The 19,456-nt window shown below is 39.9% G+C and overlaps 1 protein-coding gene across 2 annotated transcripts in view; it reads left to right on the top strand.

Annotated features, from left to right (window-relative positions):
• Window positions 1-19,456, top strand: part of jag2b (jagged canonical Notch ligand 2b) — a 61,068-nt gene that overhangs the window by 24,936 nt on the left and 16,676 nt on the right. Inside the window, exons 4-11 of one of the 2 annotated variants that reach the window (XM_061704261.1) lie at window positions 5,385-5,642; window positions 7,910-7,970; window positions 12,647-12,777; window positions 15,253-15,372; window positions 15,530-15,643; window positions 16,533-16,646; window positions 18,838-18,951; window positions 19,378-19,424. In XM_061704261.1, the coding sequence (XP_061560245.1) occupies window positions 5,385-5,642; window positions 7,910-7,970; window positions 12,647-12,777; window positions 15,253-15,372; window positions 15,530-15,643; window positions 16,533-16,646; window positions 18,838-18,951; window positions 19,378-19,424 (959 nt within the window). The remainder of the gene's footprint in view (window positions 1-5,384; window positions 5,643-7,909; window positions 7,971-12,646; window positions 12,778-15,252; window positions 15,373-15,529; window positions 15,644-16,532; window positions 16,647-18,837; window positions 18,952-19,377; window positions 19,425-19,456) is intronic. The other variant, XM_061704262.1, reaches the window with a different exon arrangement.

Genomic DNA, 19,456 nt, shown 5'->3' with positions numbered 1-19,456 from the left:
CTGTGTACAATACAAGAGGCTATGTCGATGGTCAATGCTTGACCAGCTGTATCCTGTTTTCATTCGGAAATGTCCGTTGGCTCGACTCCTGTACATCCCCTTTTCCCCGTCCTAGCAGGTCTGAGAGGAATCGTTTGAGGACTATAAATGTTGTGCGCACCCTTGATCCCTTGGCATTTTTTAACAGTCTCAAATACACTAGTGTGTGCGTGAAAACGTGTGTGTATGGATGCATTTCCATACCACACTGTCCTCTTTTGTCCACTTGTCTGCCATATTTTGCCAGCACATCCTGTTTAGTCCATGACATCAAACACACTCATGAATCCAGACAATGGAGAAGAAATAGAATTTGACATCATAGCTCCGATTAGCTTGTTGTCCATGTAGTCTCCGGTTTTGCTAGTAATGCGCACGGAAATGGCAGTGATTCAGGGTCTGTTTATACAACACCATTTTTTAAATAAAAAAAAAAAAAATGAATTTGGTCTCATTCATTTAACATATTTCATTTAACGGAGTTGGTCTCATTGAGATTAAAAACCTCTTTTTCAATAGAGACCTGGCCGAGACGAGCAAAAAAAACAAAACAGCAGAAGTTAGACATACAAGGAAAGACACAGTACAAATGAAGACATTTTGGATTCAATCATCTCTGACTAATTCCTACAAATCCGTTCTTCAAGCATCAGCGCTAAAACATCGACATTATATAGAAACTGCTTCCATGTCTTACATCATAGATTTAAAAAACATTTAAGGGCACCAGTTACTTGATCTTTAAGTCGTTCTGGAGCAAATTCTAGGCTGTAGGTGCAGCAAAAGCCCTTCTCCCAATTTCTGTTTGAAATTTTGGAACAGAGAGTATGAAGTGGTCCTGAGAACCCAGCAAATGCTGTCTGTTTTTTTTTCTGCCTGATTAAAAACACACAGATAAGATGGAAGCAGTAATAGTAATTCCATTTGGAGAATCAAAACGCAAACATTTGAATGAAAAAGATCTTTGTTTGGCAAAGGCAATTATCCGGCTAGTAGCGTTCCGGTATCATGTCTGCTCACTCCAGATTGTTGTGTGCATCCATTTTTTTAATGTTCCAGGGAGCTACTATACTTTGTCTTCAGATATCTTCTGCCTAGTGTGACTCGGGCAAGCCGTAGGTTCTTTGCGTTTCTATGTATTTTTTTTCTATGATAAAATGATATTATTGTGGAAATGATTAAACGTGTGTATATATAGTTGTATTAATGCCTTTTATAAAGATACAGGCCTACCCTACCTAAGTATGCCTTAACCCTAAAAGTCACCTGTCAGTTGAAATGAGTAATTGGCTATTATGGCTATTATGTGGAAATATGCTTTTAGATATAACCAGAGGAAAAGCAGTGAATTAGTATCGTGTGTTTTTTAAGGCCTTTTCCCACCGCCCATAGCAAAGCGCAGTGCGCCGTTGATGAACCCATTGATCGGGTGTGTGCTGCTCCAACGCACCAACAGAATGCCGTGTTGCGCCGCCTGGCTGCGTGGGGGGCGGGCTTTAACCGCAGCGGGGGTTTTGTGCCGGATTGAAAAATTTTCAATTTGGGCGTCGTGCCGCAGTGACGTCAGACGATGATTCCAATGAGAGAGTGAGTGACGGAGTGATTTCAGAGTGAAAGAGCAAGATATTTTGGTGTTTGTCTAGGCTCTAGTGAAAAAAAGCATAGAGAAGCTTCTCAGTCTCCAATTAGATGTAGCTCACGGAGGAGCCTGAAATCCTTAAGATCCCACCGTGGCTTTTTAACTGGATGAATGCATTCCATTTTCTTGCTGCCACTCATCATCTCCTCTTCCTTTCTCCTCAGTAAAAGTAAAGCCATGGCTTTTCATTGTAAAAATGTCAAACCCGTATTGCAGAGCTGCAGCCTACTTTGGGTCCAAACAGGAAAAAGCACCAGGCCACTTCCCGTTTGGTTTCTTAGCAACTCTCAACAAATATGGCAAGCTTGAGCGGGCCGGCATCCACCCTGTGCCCTATCCCATGATGAACGCTGGGTAAAACAAGTACGGTGTGAAAGCCTTTATCGCCAACTACTGGCCTGGGGGGAATATTACATTTAACTCGTTTTATGTCCAAAAATACCCTAACCCACCCCCCCCCCCCCCCCAAAAAAAAAAATAATAAAAATTTCCTAAAACCTATACATATACTGTATATTTAGTTAACCTTTGACTTTTCCAGGTAAAGCAAAAACAGATTATTTTCCAATACTGACCTGGCTGCAGACAGCGGAGTAAAACAAGGCAAAATAAAAGCAGTACAACAAACTGTACGTGATGTACACAAACTGTACACAATTAATTATGACCATCCAGTATTTCTGTCTCAAGATGGAAGAAATATAACCCCAAGAGCCTTCATTCTCGTCAAGTGATAGTACTGACTGTTGGTGTGCCTCGCGTCACACACATCAGATGACTTCAATCCTAATGTCACGGGTTCAAGAAATAGATGTCTACAACAAATGTCTCTTCCTTCCGTACATATCTTTAAAGGCGTGCTCAGTACATCACTTAATGGAGTTGTACTATCACAGCCTCTTTGAAAACTACTCTTTGCAATGACGTTACAGACAGATCAATCCACATTTCCCATGCTTGATTTGTGACTTGAAGGTAAATTACACTTAACCGTCAGAGCATCCTAGCCAGATATTACTTACTGTTGCTAGAATGTGAGTTCAGAGAAAGTTTCAATTGTTTTTGTAAAACCCATCTAATCTCATAAAACCAAATGCTACTGATGATGCCACAAAAAGTAGGAAACAGGTAGGCTGTATGCTCTATTTTGACTTCAGTTGTGTCTCTGACATATTTTACTTGAACTCCACTATCAGTCCTTGTGAATAATCCCCTGTTTCTTCTTGCCTTTGGGTTATAGTGCCACCTGTTGATTTGCATCGTACTCAAATTTTTTTTTTTAAAGGAATGTCACAGGTTTAGAACAATCCTAGTTTGATTCGATAGTGACAGAAAGTAGTTTTATATCATGCATGCGTGGACATATTCTCAATCTGTGAGACATCTGAGTAGAATCCTGGCCTGAGTCAGCATCCGCCTCATGTCTTGTCCTACATAAGAGCCCGCCATTATGTCAGTGAGATTCTTCTCTTCCAGCATCACATCCTCCCTCCCGCTTGCCTGTCTTCCATAACAACCCCCCACACCTCCTGCGTCCTCAGGAAAGGCAGTTGGCTGTTTTCCTTGTGTTTATCGAGCAGGAAGTGGAGCGGACTGGGCGGCTGGGCTCGGTGTTTAGACACCGAAGGAGCTGAGCCCGCTTGGGCCCGGAGCCCATTGTTCTCTATCTGGCAACTGCCGGGGTTTATATTTGTTATTGTTGCTTAATTCTGTCTGACATTGTGTCAGACCCCGGCCGAGGAAAATTTGTGTCTTTGTGTACATGTTTGTGTGTAAGTGCATGTTAGTGCTTGCTCACTTCAGAAGTGACTATAGTGCCGTGCAAGTCAAAGCTATGCAGGAAAGGAAATCACGGACCCTCCACTTCCACAGTGATTGTTGACCAGCTACGATCCCACTCTGATTAATTGACTTTGGTTGCTATAGTGGAACCCGCAGTGGGACGAACTTTCCCATAGTTAATAGGTAGTATCTTCTGTACTTTATACCGCTGCTGAGATGACTTCTGTGCCATTGTCAGACAGGAAACACAATTAAAGATGGAAAAATAGTTTTGTGTAAATCGGTTTAGTAGTTCCACTGGAACAAAATGTACAGTGGGTTCTGAAAGTATTCAGACCCCCTTAAATTTTTCACTCTTTATATTGCAGCCATTAGCTAATGGGGGATCAGATCATCTGCCATTCCTCCTTGCAGATCCTCTCCAGTTCTGTCAGGTTGGATGGTGAACGTTGGTGGGCAGCCATTATCAGGTCTTTCCAGAGATGCCCAATTGGGTTTAAGTCATGACTCTGGCTGGGCCATTCAAAAACAGTCACAGAGTTGTTCTGAAGGCACTCCTTCGTTATTTTAGCTGTGTGCTTAGGATCATTGTCTTTTTTTAAGGTAAACCTTCAGCCCAGTCTGAGGTTCTGAGCAGTCTGGACAAGGTTTTCGGCTAGGATCTCCCTGTACTTGGCCACATTCATCTTTCCTTTGATTGCAACCAGTCTCCCTGTCCCTGCAGCTGAAAAACACCCCCACAGCATGTTGCTGCCACCACCACCATGCTTCACTGTTGGGACTGTCTTGGACAGGTGATGAACAGTGCCTGATTTTTTTTCCACCCGTACCACTTAGAATTAAGGCCAATAAGTTCTATCTTGGTCTCATCAGACCAGAGAATCTTATTTCTCACCATCTTGGAGTCCTTCAGGTGTTTTTTTTATTATTATTATTTTTTAAGCAAACTCCATGCGGGCTTTCATGTGTCTTGCACTGAGGAGAGGCTTCTGTCGGGCCACTCTGCCATAAAGCCCTGACTGGTGGAGGGCTGCAGTGACAGTTGGCTTTCTAGAACTTTCTCCCATCTCCGGACTGCATCTCGGGAGCTCAGCCACAGTGATCTTTGGGTTTTTCTTTACCTGTCTCACCAAGGCTCTTCTCCACCTAATGGTCAGTTTGGCTGGACGGCCAGCTCTAGGAAGGGTTCTGGTCGTACCAAACGTCTTCCATTTAAGGATTATGGAGGCCAATGTGCTCTTAGGAACCTTAAGTGCAGCAGAATTTTTTTTGTAACCTTGGCCAGATCTGTGCTTCGCCACAATTCTGTCTCTGAGCTCTTCAGGCAGTTCCTTTGTCCTCATGATTCTCATTTGCTCCAACATGCACTGTGAGCTGTAAGGTCTTATATAGACAGGTGTGTGGCTTTCCTAATCAAGTCCAATCAGTATAATCAAACACAGCTGGACTCCAATGAAGGTGTAGAACATTCTCAAGGATGATCAGAAGAAATAGACAGCACCCGAGTTAAATATATTAGTGTCACAGCAAAGGGTCTGAATACTTAAGGCCGTGTGATATTTCAGTTTTTCCTTTTTAATAAATCTGCAAACATTTCAACAATTCTGTTTATTTCTGTCAATATGGGGTGCTGTGTGTACATTAATGAGGAAAAATTAACTTAAATCATTTTAGCAAATGGGTGAATTGTAACAAAGAGTGAAAAATCTAAGGGGGACTGAATACTTTCCGTACCTACTGTACCTGTACATACCTAGTCTGCATACAAACACTAGCAGAAACATAACCCCCTCTTTCGCATTTTTGTACTTGGCTAAGCGAAACTTGTTCAGCCTAAAAACCTTTTAGTTAAACATAATTTTTATGGAGTGGATTTTCTTTTGACCAAATTCCGATTGTAGTTAATAACTATTTCTCATTTCAGATGATGACGAACACCTGATTGAGCGCAGCACTCACACTGGAATGGTGAACCCTGGTGACCCCTGGGAGACCATCCACTATGGTGGGCCTGTGGCTCGCATCAGCTACCGTATCTGGGTGCGCTGTGATGAAAATTACTACGGCAACAAGTGCAATAAACTGTGCGTTCCTCGTGATGACTACTTTGGCCACTATCACTGTGAACCGTCAGGCACCCAGGTTTGCCTGCCTGGTTGGATGGGTCCCGACTGTAAGACAGGTGAGCTACACAGCCAGCAAGCATGACTACGGGCGGTCCTCGGTTTGTGGCGATGTTGGCATACGACGTTTCGCGGTTACAAATGGCACGTAATTAACTAGTTTGCACAGTGGATTAAGAATAAATCACACTGCACAAGGCTCTACTGCCATACTGTTTTTCATACAAATATTTACTGTAATTTTTACTTTTGCGTTAGCATAGGTTAGTGATAGACTATGGAGAATTGACTTGCGTACAAATTTGAATTACGTTGGCGTCGTAGGAGCGGAACTCGAGTCGTAAACGACGGACCCTGAGCTTTAATGGTTAGGTGGTATCATCTTGTCCCTGGCACACGTTCCATATCTGATTTAATCCTCTAACGAATTACAAAATAGCAAACTGCCATTTATCAGGGGGATACGTTTCAGAACAACCCGCAGTGAAAAATTTCAATATATAGAGACCATATAAAAATGCATTTAAAAAAAAAAAAAAAAAAAAAAAAAAAAACACTTTTGGGAGGTATTCCTTAGTATTGCTGTTAATGTAATATGAGTGTAAAATCTGTTGCTCGCACAGTTAAATAAATAATAGGCAAAGCATGCTTGCTTCAAGCTGTTTGTCGTTCCCAGTTGGGGAACAACAGAAATTAGCATAGATGTTACAGTAATTTAACTTTCCAATGACTGCTATTTAAATACACACGACCCAGCATCACATGCAACAAAAGAGAATTAAACATTGTACTGTAGACCCACACAGCTCCTGACAGTGACTATTGAATTTCCGCAAATAATTGACGCTTCATTAAAGGTAAATATAATTGCTTTATTAATAGTTTAAACCATAAATATGATCCCAAAACACTCGAATAGCATTTCAAATGTTTACAGACATCTTCAAACATTGCAGTACCCTTAAAAATACAGTACAGTAAACGGCTTACAACTAAGCACGCCGGTACACAATATATAGTACCAATTATGATGAATTACTGTGGCAGTCCAGTCTGGAGTAAAACAATGGATATACGAGGGATGATTGAAAAGTTTGTGGCCTATTGTACAACTTTTTTTTTTTCATGACAAATTGAAACATTTATTTTTCAACGTAGTCCCCTTGTCGGTTTACACACTTATTCCAGTGGTTGTGGAGTTTAAGGATCCCCTCTTCACAGAAGCTTAAGTCTTTTGGCCCCCCAAGTACTGCTCTCCGGCATCAATGACATCATCCTGTGGCGAAATAGTGACCGCTGAGTTCTTTGTTTCATCTTGGGTAAAACAGTAGATGATAAGTTGAGGGGGCCAAACCAGGTGGCCGTCCACCATATTCACCAGATTGATTGTGTTCGAGTTTGATGTTTGATACTACAATACAGTAAATATTATACAAACTGTGCACAATATTTTGTCTTGAAAATTAAAAACAATGTAATTATTTTTATTTATTTTTTTATAACAGAAAATTGCAGCTAGGCTTTTCGTCGAATAACAGAGGTTCGCCCCCCCCCCAAAAAAAACTGCGAATACTGAACTGTGAATATGTGGGGGTCCAATATATATATTTAAACACCAAACTGTTCAACCAAACATACAGTATAACATTACTCACATAAATATATTCTATTCTATAAAAATTTGCGAGAGTTGTGACGCAAGACATGAGCTGCGATTATAGCAGCGGTTTACTGTACATACTATAATTTCTCAAGCCTCATGAATCTCTTTATCCAGTTTGTTGCATCAATGTATGTGAAGTTGTGGTAAACATGATAAAACTTCACCTTAAATTGGTTTAATTTAGTTTACATTTTTTTTCCTAATCAACGGGAATGGTTGGTTAGTTATTTAAATTCTTATTATAAACTAGCTACTCGTTTACATTTTGAAAAACGTTTTTTTAAAAAAACAATGTTTTACCACAGATTGCAAGTAAATAACTGCTTTATAAATAAAGAATTGTACAATTGGAAATTATTGGCAGTGTCACCTTGAAATTAACGACGTGTGTGTGAACGGAGATGGCTTGGTTTGTTTTTCAGCTGAGTTATTGTTGTACACGCAGGCTATAAAATTGTGCCCCCTTAAACCCCAACTGTGCACAGCGAACCATTAATCATGATGTCCTTGTTGCACTTGCAAACTAACAAGCCTGTGCCCACCCACCTGCCCTTGTGAATGAATCCCTTCGTGTCCTCTTACTTTGCCTTTCTAAATAATATTCTTGTGCATATTTACAACCTTTTAATTTTTGTTGGTTTTGCCTTTTTCGCCCTCTCCTAGCAATCTGTAAGCAAGGTTGTAATCTGCTACATGGTGGTTGCGCCATTCCAGGGGAATGCAGGTAAGACGAGCGGATTTACTTATGCTAATGTTAATCTTCAGATTTTAATTTTGTCCAAGCAGGTACATTTTGTGCTGATACATTGTCTTTAATATTAATATCATTTCAATATAATTTCCGTTCAGCACAGGCAATGCCTTGCCAGACTTATTATATTTTTAGGCAGCGCAAATCCCAAGCAGAATACCAAGCATCTCGTCATTTTGTTTACCACTCGAGCCCAAGACGGGTGTCGTCAATGTGAGCACTGTAAACGTGCCGGGAATTGCCATATCGCCTCTTCTTCTGCAATGCGCTTTTCTTTTTAAGAAAGGGGTAGACAAATGAATAAAAAATACAAAATGAAAAGATTCAAAATGGTTTAAGAGGTTTCCTCAAAAAAATACCCAAATGTAACTTACTGTCCCTTGCATCATGTGCATAAAAATCAACACAGGCTTTGCGTTACTATTAGATTAAATGATTATGTGGAAGAGGCTTGACCTGACTTTATCCTCACTCCAGTTATCAGGCAGAGGAGGGGGTGAGGCATCTTCTTCTCCTGAAATGTCAGGTCCCAGAAGACGGGAAAAGTGATATGAGTGGTGGAGCAGCAGTGAAGATTCTTCCTGCTCTGGCATGAATTTAATGAAGCCTCAGGTCACAGAAAGCAGGCAATAAATCCCTTGTGATCTCCTGGTGCCCTTTCATTCCCTTTATTTCATCAATTTTGTGGTCTTTACACAGTCCCATTTTGCCCGAGGCTTTTGTGCGTGCGCCATGTGGGGCTGTGGTATTGAGGATTTTAGATCGGCACAGATTAGGCTTGTTCTGACATATTTGTTAAGGGCTTGCTGTGTCTTGAGGATAAATGGTGAAATGGTGTTGCCTCCATTTCCCCACTCTGGCTACCTTTGACATGTGCCAGTGACATGATGTCGGAATCCCGTCAACGCCTATTTGCAGATGATTAACGGTACTAGAATGGCCAAGACTTGATCCACAGAAACCTGTTGAAACCTGTTGAGACCTACAACTATAACCACCTCTGGAGAAGTTTCAAAGCCGTAACAATTGTTGCTGTCTGAAATGTATTTGTACATCACGCGAGATATATGGTGCATCACCACATATACATCGCTGTGAAAAAGTATTTGCCCCCTTCCCAAATTCAATGTGTTTTCATAGTTTCCCCACTTTAATGTTTAGGATAATCAAACAAATGTAAATATCAGAAAAAGGTAAAAACATAAAATCCAGTTTTGGTGATTTATTAAAGGAAAAATACTATTCAAAGTGACCTGGCCCTGTGTGGAAAAAGTAAGTGCCCCTTTTGTTAAATCATGAATTAACTCTATTTATTTATTTTCACTGACCACGTCGAAGCCTGATTACCTTCAGACCTGTTTAATCAAGAAGTCACTTCAACAGAACATGTCTGACAACGTGAGGTCGTCCAAAAGATCTAAAAAAGCTGCAACAAATTGCCACGATCCAAAGAAATTCAAGAACAGATGACTAATCAAGTAATTGACATCAGTCTGGAAAGGGTTGCAAAAACATTTCTAAAGCTTTAAGACTCCAGTGAACCACAGTGAGACCCATTATTCACAAATGGAGAAAACATTGAAATAGTGGTGAACCTTCCCAGGAATGGCTGGCCGAAGGAAATTACCCCAAGAGCACAGCAACAACTCTTCCAGGATGTCACAAAGGAACACAGGACAACGTCTAAAAACTGCAGGCCTCAGTTAAGGTCTGTTCATGACTCAACTAAGGAAGGAAGAAAAATTATATCCATGGCAGAGTTCCCAGGCAAAAACCACTGCTGACCAAAAAGAACATCAAGGCTCATCATACTTAAACTAGTAAAATAACTAGTACTTTATATATATAATGATTCCAAAGACTTTTGGAAGTCTATTCTATGGACTGATGAAATGGAAGTTGGACTTTGACTTTTTGGAAGGCGTGTGTGTCATTCATTACATCTGGCATAAATGTAACAGCATTTCAGGAAAAAAAACATCATACCAACACTCAGACATGACGGTGGTAGTGTTGATGGTCTGGGGCTGCTTTTCAATTTGAGGACCTGGACGACTTGCTGTGATTGATGGAACCATGAATTCTGCTCTTTACCAGAAAATCTGAAGGAAAATGTTCGCCCATCAGTTTGTGACCTCAAGCTGAAGCACATTTGGGTTCAGGAAAAAAATAAAAAATACACCAGCAAGCAAGTCAACTTCTAAATGACTTAATAATCATAAATAAATAAATTCATGAAGCCTTTGGAGTGACCTAGTTAAATCCGGACTTGAATCTGATTTAAATGCTGTGGCATGACCTTAAAAAGGCAGTTCATGCTCAAACCCCCTCCAGTGTTGCTGTATTAAAACAATTCTGCAAGGAAGAGTGGGCCAAAATCTCTCCACAGAAATGGGAAAGACTCCTTGCCAGTTATAGAAAACACTTGATTTCAGTTGTTGCTGCTGAGGGTGGCCCACCCAATTTTTTTGTTTATTTATTTTTTTTTTTTCCACACCGGTAGCTTTGAATATTTTTTTTTTCCTTCTTAATAAAATAACCATTTCAAAACATTGTTTATTTGGGTGATCTTTCTGATATTTATACTGATATTTTTGTTTGATTTAAAACAAATAATACAATTTAGAAAAATACTTTTTACGGCACCGTTTGTCTCATTTAAGAAAAGGCTAAAAGTCTCTCTCGCTCTCTCTCTCCCTCTCCCCCCTTTTTTCACCACTTCACTCGAGTGGTGGCATAACTGAAGCTCGCTTGTAACATTTTGGCACAAAGCAGAAAATCAACCGCTTGTAACGTGAAAAACCCATAATTCGGGGCACTTGTAAATCAAGCTACCACTGTATTTGTATTGGGTTGCAATGCTGCAGTGTGAAAGTACACCGTGTTTGTAGGATCTGTTTAAAAGAGGGTTAAAAAGCCATAACTGCGTGTCCTTGTCGAAGTTATTGAAACATTGCTGTCAGACCCCATGAAGCTGATCAAATAGAGTGGAGTAAAGCATGTCAAGTATTCTTAGCACCCCCCCCAACTAAAAGACGCTCAAAGACCTTGTCTCTGGGGTTGGCAGCGGTGCCGTCTGAAGGAGTGCTGGCTCAAAATAGGAACCAATTGACAAGACAGCTGGCTCGACGACACCACAGCCTCGGAATAGCCGGGTGTTGTCATGAAGCGGCAGGCGCGTGCGCAGCCTCTGTAAACACAAGGCCGTCCCCAGACACTCAGAACACGCCGCACCGCCGTCATCATAGGCCTTCAGACACACCACCCCACCTCCTCCAGCCCAGTCCAGACGGGAGCCTGCTGGATGTATTCTTAACCTCTACTGCCCTGGAATGTCACCCACGGCTAAGATTAGTTGGTAGGGGTCCTTGAGATGGGTTTATCCAAGATGTGATACAGTAAAACATTTGTAAGCTTTTAAAATGCTATTGCATTGTTTTGAGATCATAGTTTGTTGTATATTTATGGTTTAAACCATTAGTGTAGGCAATTATTATCACTTTTAGGTAGGGGTGTCAATTATTCGAGGAAATTCGCTATTCAGTCAGGCTCAGTCACTATCCGTTTTGAATAGGGAGACTATACTGTACTAGTTTTTAATTTTGTTTTTTTTTGTGAATTTTTTTAATTGTACTGGCGAAAAAAATTGTACTGGGTCCAAAAAAAAAAAAAAAAGTGACAGTCTGGAACTGAACCTCGTCATACCCCTTTGAGAACTAGAACACCAATTGTGACCCCTGACCCTCTCTCAGGTCCAACATGTTGTAGAGTGTCTCTCCAGAAGAATGAGAAGAGAGGTTATTATAGCTGATAAGAGGGGACCAACTTCATATATTCTCCCATTTCCCACGTATATAACGTATATACACTAGCGTATGTCCCGTAATTGGATGTGCAGTATGGATGTCAAGCTACACTGACACAAGACACGTTTTGTGTCCCAAACATCAATTTGTCAATGGCTGTTCAAATGCATGAATGAAGTTGCGTTGTCGTTGCACCATCTTGAAGCAATGGGGATGTGAATTGATTACCCTACTTGGTAGCAACCAGCAGAGGGCATATGTAATACAGCCCTAGCTAGTTTACTCAATGGTTTCACAATAAATGAAAAAGGAAGTGAATATCATCTTTATGCAAATGCTTGTGCTAAATAATGGCGCAGGGTTCCCCAGACTGGTGAAGGGGGCACATCTTATGTCTGCATCTCCCTGAACTTTGGGTAGCTTCAAGAAAAGTTGTTTTCATCTGACTGCCACAAGGCTCTTTTCAAGTGCTGGCATGCTCGAATTTCTCAACACAAATATCTAAGCTGGAGTTTATTTTGTCATGCTTGACTTACACATTTGAACAGGATGCAGGTTGAGCTTCTTTTTCTTATGTCTGAACAAGGATTTGTTTAAATGTTAAGAAGTTGGAATATAATTTCTTCTTTGAATAAAAATGGGATGAGAAACTGAGTTTGCTAATGTTTTCTGGTTCTGGAAAATGTAACTTTTAAAGAATGTATAATGTAACATTTAAAGAATAAACTCATAATTGACTCTTCCCTTTCTGGACAATTCACTCAATTGAGGAAATGTGGGAATTTTGTGGGATGAATGTTGTGACAGTCTTCCCCCCCCCCCCCCCTCTCTGTGTGTGCATAGGTGTAACTACGGCTGGCAGGGTCAGTTCTGCGATGAATGTGTCGTGTTCCCTGGATGCGTCCACGGCACTTGCAACATCCCATGGCAGTGCAACTGCGAGAGGAACTGGGGTGGCCTGTTGTGCGATAAAGGTATGCGAAGGTTTTTGTCTCATCACCTCCCACGCTTACAAAATTGGCACACTGTCATCCTGCAGGTACCCTCAAGCTAGTTGTTCTTTTAAAGAAGCAATATATCAGTACGCAGTATTTGTACAACAATTGTACTCTGCCATTAGCTTTCTTTTTTTGGGCGCGGGCGGCCGGCTTTCAGACATGCAACTTGTCTGGAACAATATTCAGCAGTTAAAAATCAACTTGAAACGGAATGAAATCTTATTGTGTCATGTTGAATTGTACTGGCGAAATATGTTGATCTAGCACCACAGTTCCTTGAATCCTAATTCTTGATTTTTAGAGAACTTTTTGGACAATTCTATACTTCAGTGTTGTGGGTTTGTCCCACTGCACAAAACAAAGTTCATATAAGTAGTAGTATTGATTGAGTTTGGTGTGGGTCAAAAAAAAAAAAAAAGTGACAGTCTGGAACTGAACCTCGTCATACCCCTTTGAGAACTAGAACACCAATTGTGACCCCTGACCCTCTCTCAGGTCCAACATGTTGTAGAGTGTCTCTCCAGAAGAATGAGAAGACAGCAGCTGTATAGTTTTACTGCTCGTGTGATTTGAGCATCAGCAGGGACACTTGATCCCCACACATCCTCTTGGTCACTTGAGTGCACTTTGGGGGATGAGTGGGTCCGAAGATCCCCAGTGGAGACTCATCCCTTTTCATTTATTTAGCAACCTTTAGTGTGTCCTGTCCTTAGGCTAAGACGGGTTCTCAAGGATCAATTGGGTTGAGTTGAAGTGTTTTTATGTGGAAAAAGCACAAAGAAACAAGCTTAGCTTACAGTATCTATTTTCTTAAATAATTGGGATTCTGTGGCTGATTAATAATTAAAAGAGAGACCAGTTTCTAACTCCTTGAGCACATACTGTAAATACTGTAAGCCCACTCTCATGATGCAGAGCAGCAGAGTGGTTGAGGAAACACTCAGTGCTTCCCGTCAAACTGACAGCTGGTGCTCTATACTAAGCGAACACTCCGACAAGCTTCCCGGGAACTCCTGGCACCAAGCGGATGAATTTTGGCAGCCAATTAGCAAAGTTGAGGATGCGGTGGTAACTGATATTGCTTCAAGTTCATGGAGAAGTCTTTCTTTACATATGTCCTCCCTACACACTTGTATCCCTCCAAAAGGCATTTTGCTCATTAAAATAACAGAAATTAGATTTGGATGTATGCAAGGCAGATCCCTCGCTCCGTACGTTCAAAAATGAATGGAGCCGGCAGCTTCCTTGCAAATATCCACACTTTCCCTTTCATTCTCGCCAGCGTCTTCTCTCTTTAGCAACTTGCTTCTTCCTCAACTCTTAATCTATCTTTTTATGGTTTAAGAAATGTGATCAAGTACAAAATATTGTATATACAGCATCAAAGGCCTATACAGGCTCGCTTTTCAGGGCGTCCGTATATACAATCGCTATTTGCGATGGACATCACGTTCCATCTGTGTAGCCTACCCTTCCCGCGATGCAGGAGCCGATCATGTTGAAGCGGGGCGGGTCTTGCCAAGAAAGGCCGTGGGATTTCCAAGAATGTCTGTGAAATGGGCCCCTCCCTTTCCGGGGTTCCGCAATTGTAATTTGTTTCGTCTTCTTTGTAAAAATGTTGCTGCTTTTTTTTTTGTGTGTGTGTGTGTTCCCTGAAATGTTAGTGTTTCATGTTTTGTTTGTGTGTTTTCTGAAATCTTAGTGTTTCACAATGTGTTATATTGTTTTGCACTTCCAGGCCACCGTAGCCTTGGCCAGTCCAATATATATATATATATATATATATATATATATATATATATATATATAATATATATCCAGTGTTACAGACCGCCAAAGTGCTAAGGTGGTAGGTTATCTGGGGTTGCCTTGGCAATGACACGACTCCTTTTTAAAAGCTATTGTACCATCGAAAGGTCCTAAATTTGTTAGTTTAAGGTGACATTATTACATAGTTGTTTTTCCAGCATGATGAAGGGAGGTGTATGAATTTCATCATTCCAAAACCTGTTTTTAAAACAATAATGGTGGATTTTTCTTAATTACCTTAATCACCTTGTTCTAATTTGCTTTTTCAAATTATTTGTCAGGGACCATGTACAGCAAACATGAGCAGAAATTCTCAGTTCTCTTTTGCTAATTCACATCTGCGGTCTCATGGCAGTAAGTTAGAATTGAATCTTTGTATATGCTTGGCTTCGTCAGTAAATTCTTAATTTTGTGAACTTCATTAATGCACATGTAATTGTCTGTTTGGCGTATTGATGCTTCTTGCGCTGCCTTCAAAGAACTAGCAATTTAGTGTAAAACCAATATTTACAGTATTGCATGAATTATACAAGCAGTGTAAGTTAAGTTAAGAGTGCTTTAGTAATGTTGTGAATCGTGGCGGCAAGATGGTAAACACAATTCAAAATGTGTCTCATGGTCGTCTTCTTCGTACGTTTCCAGATCTGAATTACTGTGGCCGCCGCCAGCCGTGCAGCAACGGGGGCACGTGCATGAACACTGAGCCAGATGAGTACTACTGCGCGTGTCCTCACGGCTACTCGGGCAAGATGTGTCAGATAGGTGAGTGTTTATGTTTAATAAGGATGGCCACAAGATTATTTATGGTGATAGTTGGAGGAAAGTAGTGGTAGTATACGAAACATGATTTTTCGATTTTTAAGAGATTTTGCACCGTCTCAACCTGAGTAACGTTCCATTTATTGGATGCTTCCATCAGCTGAGCACTCGTGTGTTTCAAGTCCTTGTGCAAACGGTGGTACATGCCATGAGGGTCCCTCTGGCTTTGAGTGCCAGTGTCTGCCAGGCTGGGAAGGTCCGACCTGTGCAAATAGTGAGTCGTTCCACACATATGTCTCATATCTCTTTCCACCTTTGTCCACCTGTTGACCATCTTTCCGTTTTTTTTCTTCTTTTTTTTTTTTTTTTTTTTTTTAAATAAACTGAATATTGTTATATTTTAAGTGTTCATTGTGTTTAAATGTACAATGAGCCCCAGTTTATCGTAGGGGATAAGATCAAGACCCACCCGCCATAGGTGAAAATCCACGCTATAGAAATATGAAACACTTTTCACTCCCAGTGTAGTAAAACGTTACGATAAAACAAAGGAGAATTAAACATTGTATATTTATTTACTGAAATGTTCAAACAAACAATCTAATTTTATCGAAAGTCGGCAAGCAAATTGCTAACATATAATGCGAAACATCATAGACGGGCAACACAGAAATTAGCATAGCATTAGACAGACAGAAATGAGCAAATATGTCACCTGCACAAATGCACAATGTACATTACTGTACATTCACATTAGGTACATCTGCACACTCCAATGAGGTGAAATACAAAGGCTGTATCAAAAACTAAAAATTGCTTGTGAAGTAATTTGAGAGAAGCTGTCACCATATTTAGTGTTATTTCTAATATTCAGGTACCGTAACCCATATAAAGTTAAAGTGTGTGAGGGTCAAAATACTACAAAAGCGAATAGAATATAACGGGAACATCTCAGTATGATATAATGCACTTCTACCAAAGTTGATTCAAACACTTTTTTTCAAATTGACTTTTTCTTTTTTTTTTAAGATAATAATGATTTAAATCCAACGACTGTGACTTCTACACCATTGCAAACTATAACCGCAATAATGAATATTGTTAAATGAATACCTCTGTGCTAATGTCAGTCATAACTGGTATTTAATGTTGTATGTACTCAGATTTAGACGACTGTGCTTCCAATCCATGCGCCTGGGGAGGAACCTGCATCGACCGGGAGGATGGTTTCGAGTGCGTGTGCCCACCTGAGTGGGAAGGAAAGACCTGCCAGATTGGTGAGTATCATAATTCCATCTAAGAATCAGAATGTGTTTCCTGTTGCGTGCCATATTTGTTCTCCCCTTGAGAATTTGTTTACATGCCACTTCCTGTTTGTACCACTTCAAGAAACCAAAAATACAAATCCTATGAGATGCCACCAGAATTGCTCACTGTTCTGGATAATTGTATTTTCTGATGGGGGAAACATATAGTATGCAACCACTACTCTATTGTCAATATTCTGGTAAAATGGCAGCTGCCTACTGCCCACTTTTTTCCCACATTTTTATGAGCTACCAGTGGGTCTATATCCGTTTCTGTATGGCTCCTGTCAAAAGCGGACATGACAGGCGCGAAGCCAGGAAATTTACAACTGGTAAATAAAGTCGGGTGTGTATGTGTGTTAGAAGGGGGGAGGTGAAGGCCAGAAAAACGATCCCAGGAGCCCGTCTCATTTTACCAGCTTAGATCTCAGCTTACAAGCAGCAATCAGCTTCCAGTGTTACCTGCCGTTGAGTGTGTGTGCATGTGTGTTAAGTGTAGGGTTTCAGCGAGAAGACAGGTGTGGGAGTGTGTGTGCGCACGTGTGTGTGTGTGTGTGTGCATGAGTACAGCAGTACCCCCTGCGGACTGCCCACCCCCACTTCACCATGCCTTTAGATATTTGAGCAGCAGTGCTTTGTTGTAACACTTTAGATGTCTGTCGAGGTGGTGAACGTCCATTATTTGCATCTCGTTTCACCTTTTTTTTTTTCAACAACTGTTTTTTTGTTTTTGTTTGTTTTGCGTTTTGAGGACACTTTATGATACCGCATTTCTTCTCGAAATATATTGTCGATCGCTGTAAAGTCGACAAGGCTAAAAGGATGTTCTAAGATAACTTAGGGTTACTCCATTTCAGTACTCAACCAATGGATGCTTAATAATGCAGTAATTAAAGATGACAAATATTTATAACATAAACAACAAATTTCTTAATGTCTGCTCAACCTCCAGTCAAATTTCAAATACATTTTACAGTAGGAAGTAATGGAGAAAGAATTCATCCCAAGACTATAATATGGCATAAGTGTTTTGTTTTGTTATCCGCGTTTTGTCTGGTCAATATAAATTATGTACTTTATAAATAAGCAGAGAAAAGGTAACAGAAAATTGCTATAAATTTCATGTAATTTTAAAGAAAAATACTATATTGGTGTATATATATATATATATATATATATATATATATATATATATATGTGTATATATATATATATATATATATATATATATGTATATATATATATATGTGTATATATATATATATGTATATATATATGTATATATATATATATATATATGTATATATATATATATGTATATATATATGTATATATATATATATATATATATATATATATATATATGTATATATATATGTATATATATATATATATATATATATATATATATATATATATCGGGGATATAAAATTACCTGTATCTGATGTACATTTCCATCCATATTGCACACCTCTACTGACTGTTCTTTATAAAGACTACTGCGCATTAAGTTCCGATGTGGGAATTTAGGTTACGTCGCTTCTGTAGTAACAGAACCCCATGTGCTGTTGAATTTTTATCGCGTTAGCAATATTATTCTGCACAGCCAGGACAGACATATTCAGACTGCTTTTCCACATTACAACAAGTTTCATTTCCAGTCCTGTCATCTTGGCATTTTTCCTGTTTGTGTCACACGAAAGAAAGAGCAGAAACGCTCTTGTGGAGTTAATCCTTAAGATGCTCACTGAACTGATGTCTTAGGAGATATGCTGAAGTCTTATGACATTTGCTGAATTCTTGCAGCATCATGCTGAACGGTGATTTGATCTCTGGCTTTTGTGTAACTTTAGAGGAGTATTTCACCCCAGGTTTTTGGTTGAACTCCAAATGGTGCAACTGTCATATGACTTCAGAGGTTCCTCTATACTTTGGCCGTGAGGGAAGTCATCCCAAAAGAATAAGAAGCTCTGGGACCTGCAACTAAATTTTTCCTTTATCCATTTTCATCCATGGACTAGGATGTGTTTTGAATTGAATCGATTAAAACCTTATCATTCCAAACAGTGGTTTTATGGTTCCTAACGCTTTTCCTTGTACTTGTACCTTGCTTTGTCCCCATTTATGGACGCAGTGTCCTTTTACTTCCTGCTTTCACAGATGCTAATGAGTGTGCAAGAAAGCCGTGTGTGAACGCTAATTCTTGCAAAAATTTGATTGGTGGATATCACTGCGACTGTTTTGGGGGATGGTCCGGACAAAACTGTGACATCAGTCAGTATTTTCTTACATCTTAGTCACTTCCTTTTAAATGTTTGTTTCTACGATCTCTCAACCAGCAGTCTCTTCTTTGAGCTGCTGGTCTTAAAAAAAAAAAAAAATAATAATAATATATATATATATATATATATATTTTGTTTTTTACATTTTTAAATGCCTTCACTCACCTTCTGGACTCACAACCTAGGTGTAGTTTAGTCTTATTCATTCACATGCGGTAGCTTGTTCCTTTCTTGTCTTGGCAAATCAATGCTCCTGTTCTGCCCTCACGAAACCAGTTGCATGCCCACTGTGGATTCAGTGCATGAACAGATCCTCAGCTTTACTCACATCTGCCTTTTTGCAACTTTTACCTTGTCTGTAAACGTACGACATGACTTTAAAATATGTGCTAATATCATTTATTTGATTGCTCATCAGACATGAATAGCTGCCACGGTCAATGCCAGAATGGAGCAACCTGCAAGGTTTGTCATTTTCCATTCAAAACCAACCTCAT

Source organism: Phycodurus eques, chromosome 18 (genome assembly GCF_024500275.1).
Source record: "Phycodurus eques isolate BA_2022a chromosome 18, UOR_Pequ_1.1, whole genome shotgun sequence".
NCBI lineage: Eukaryota > Metazoa > Chordata > Actinopteri > Syngnathiformes > Syngnathidae > Phycodurus > Phycodurus eques.
The sequence above is the reverse complement of the archived record's forward strand: the minus strand, read 5'-3'. Positions and strand labels throughout refer to the sequence as shown.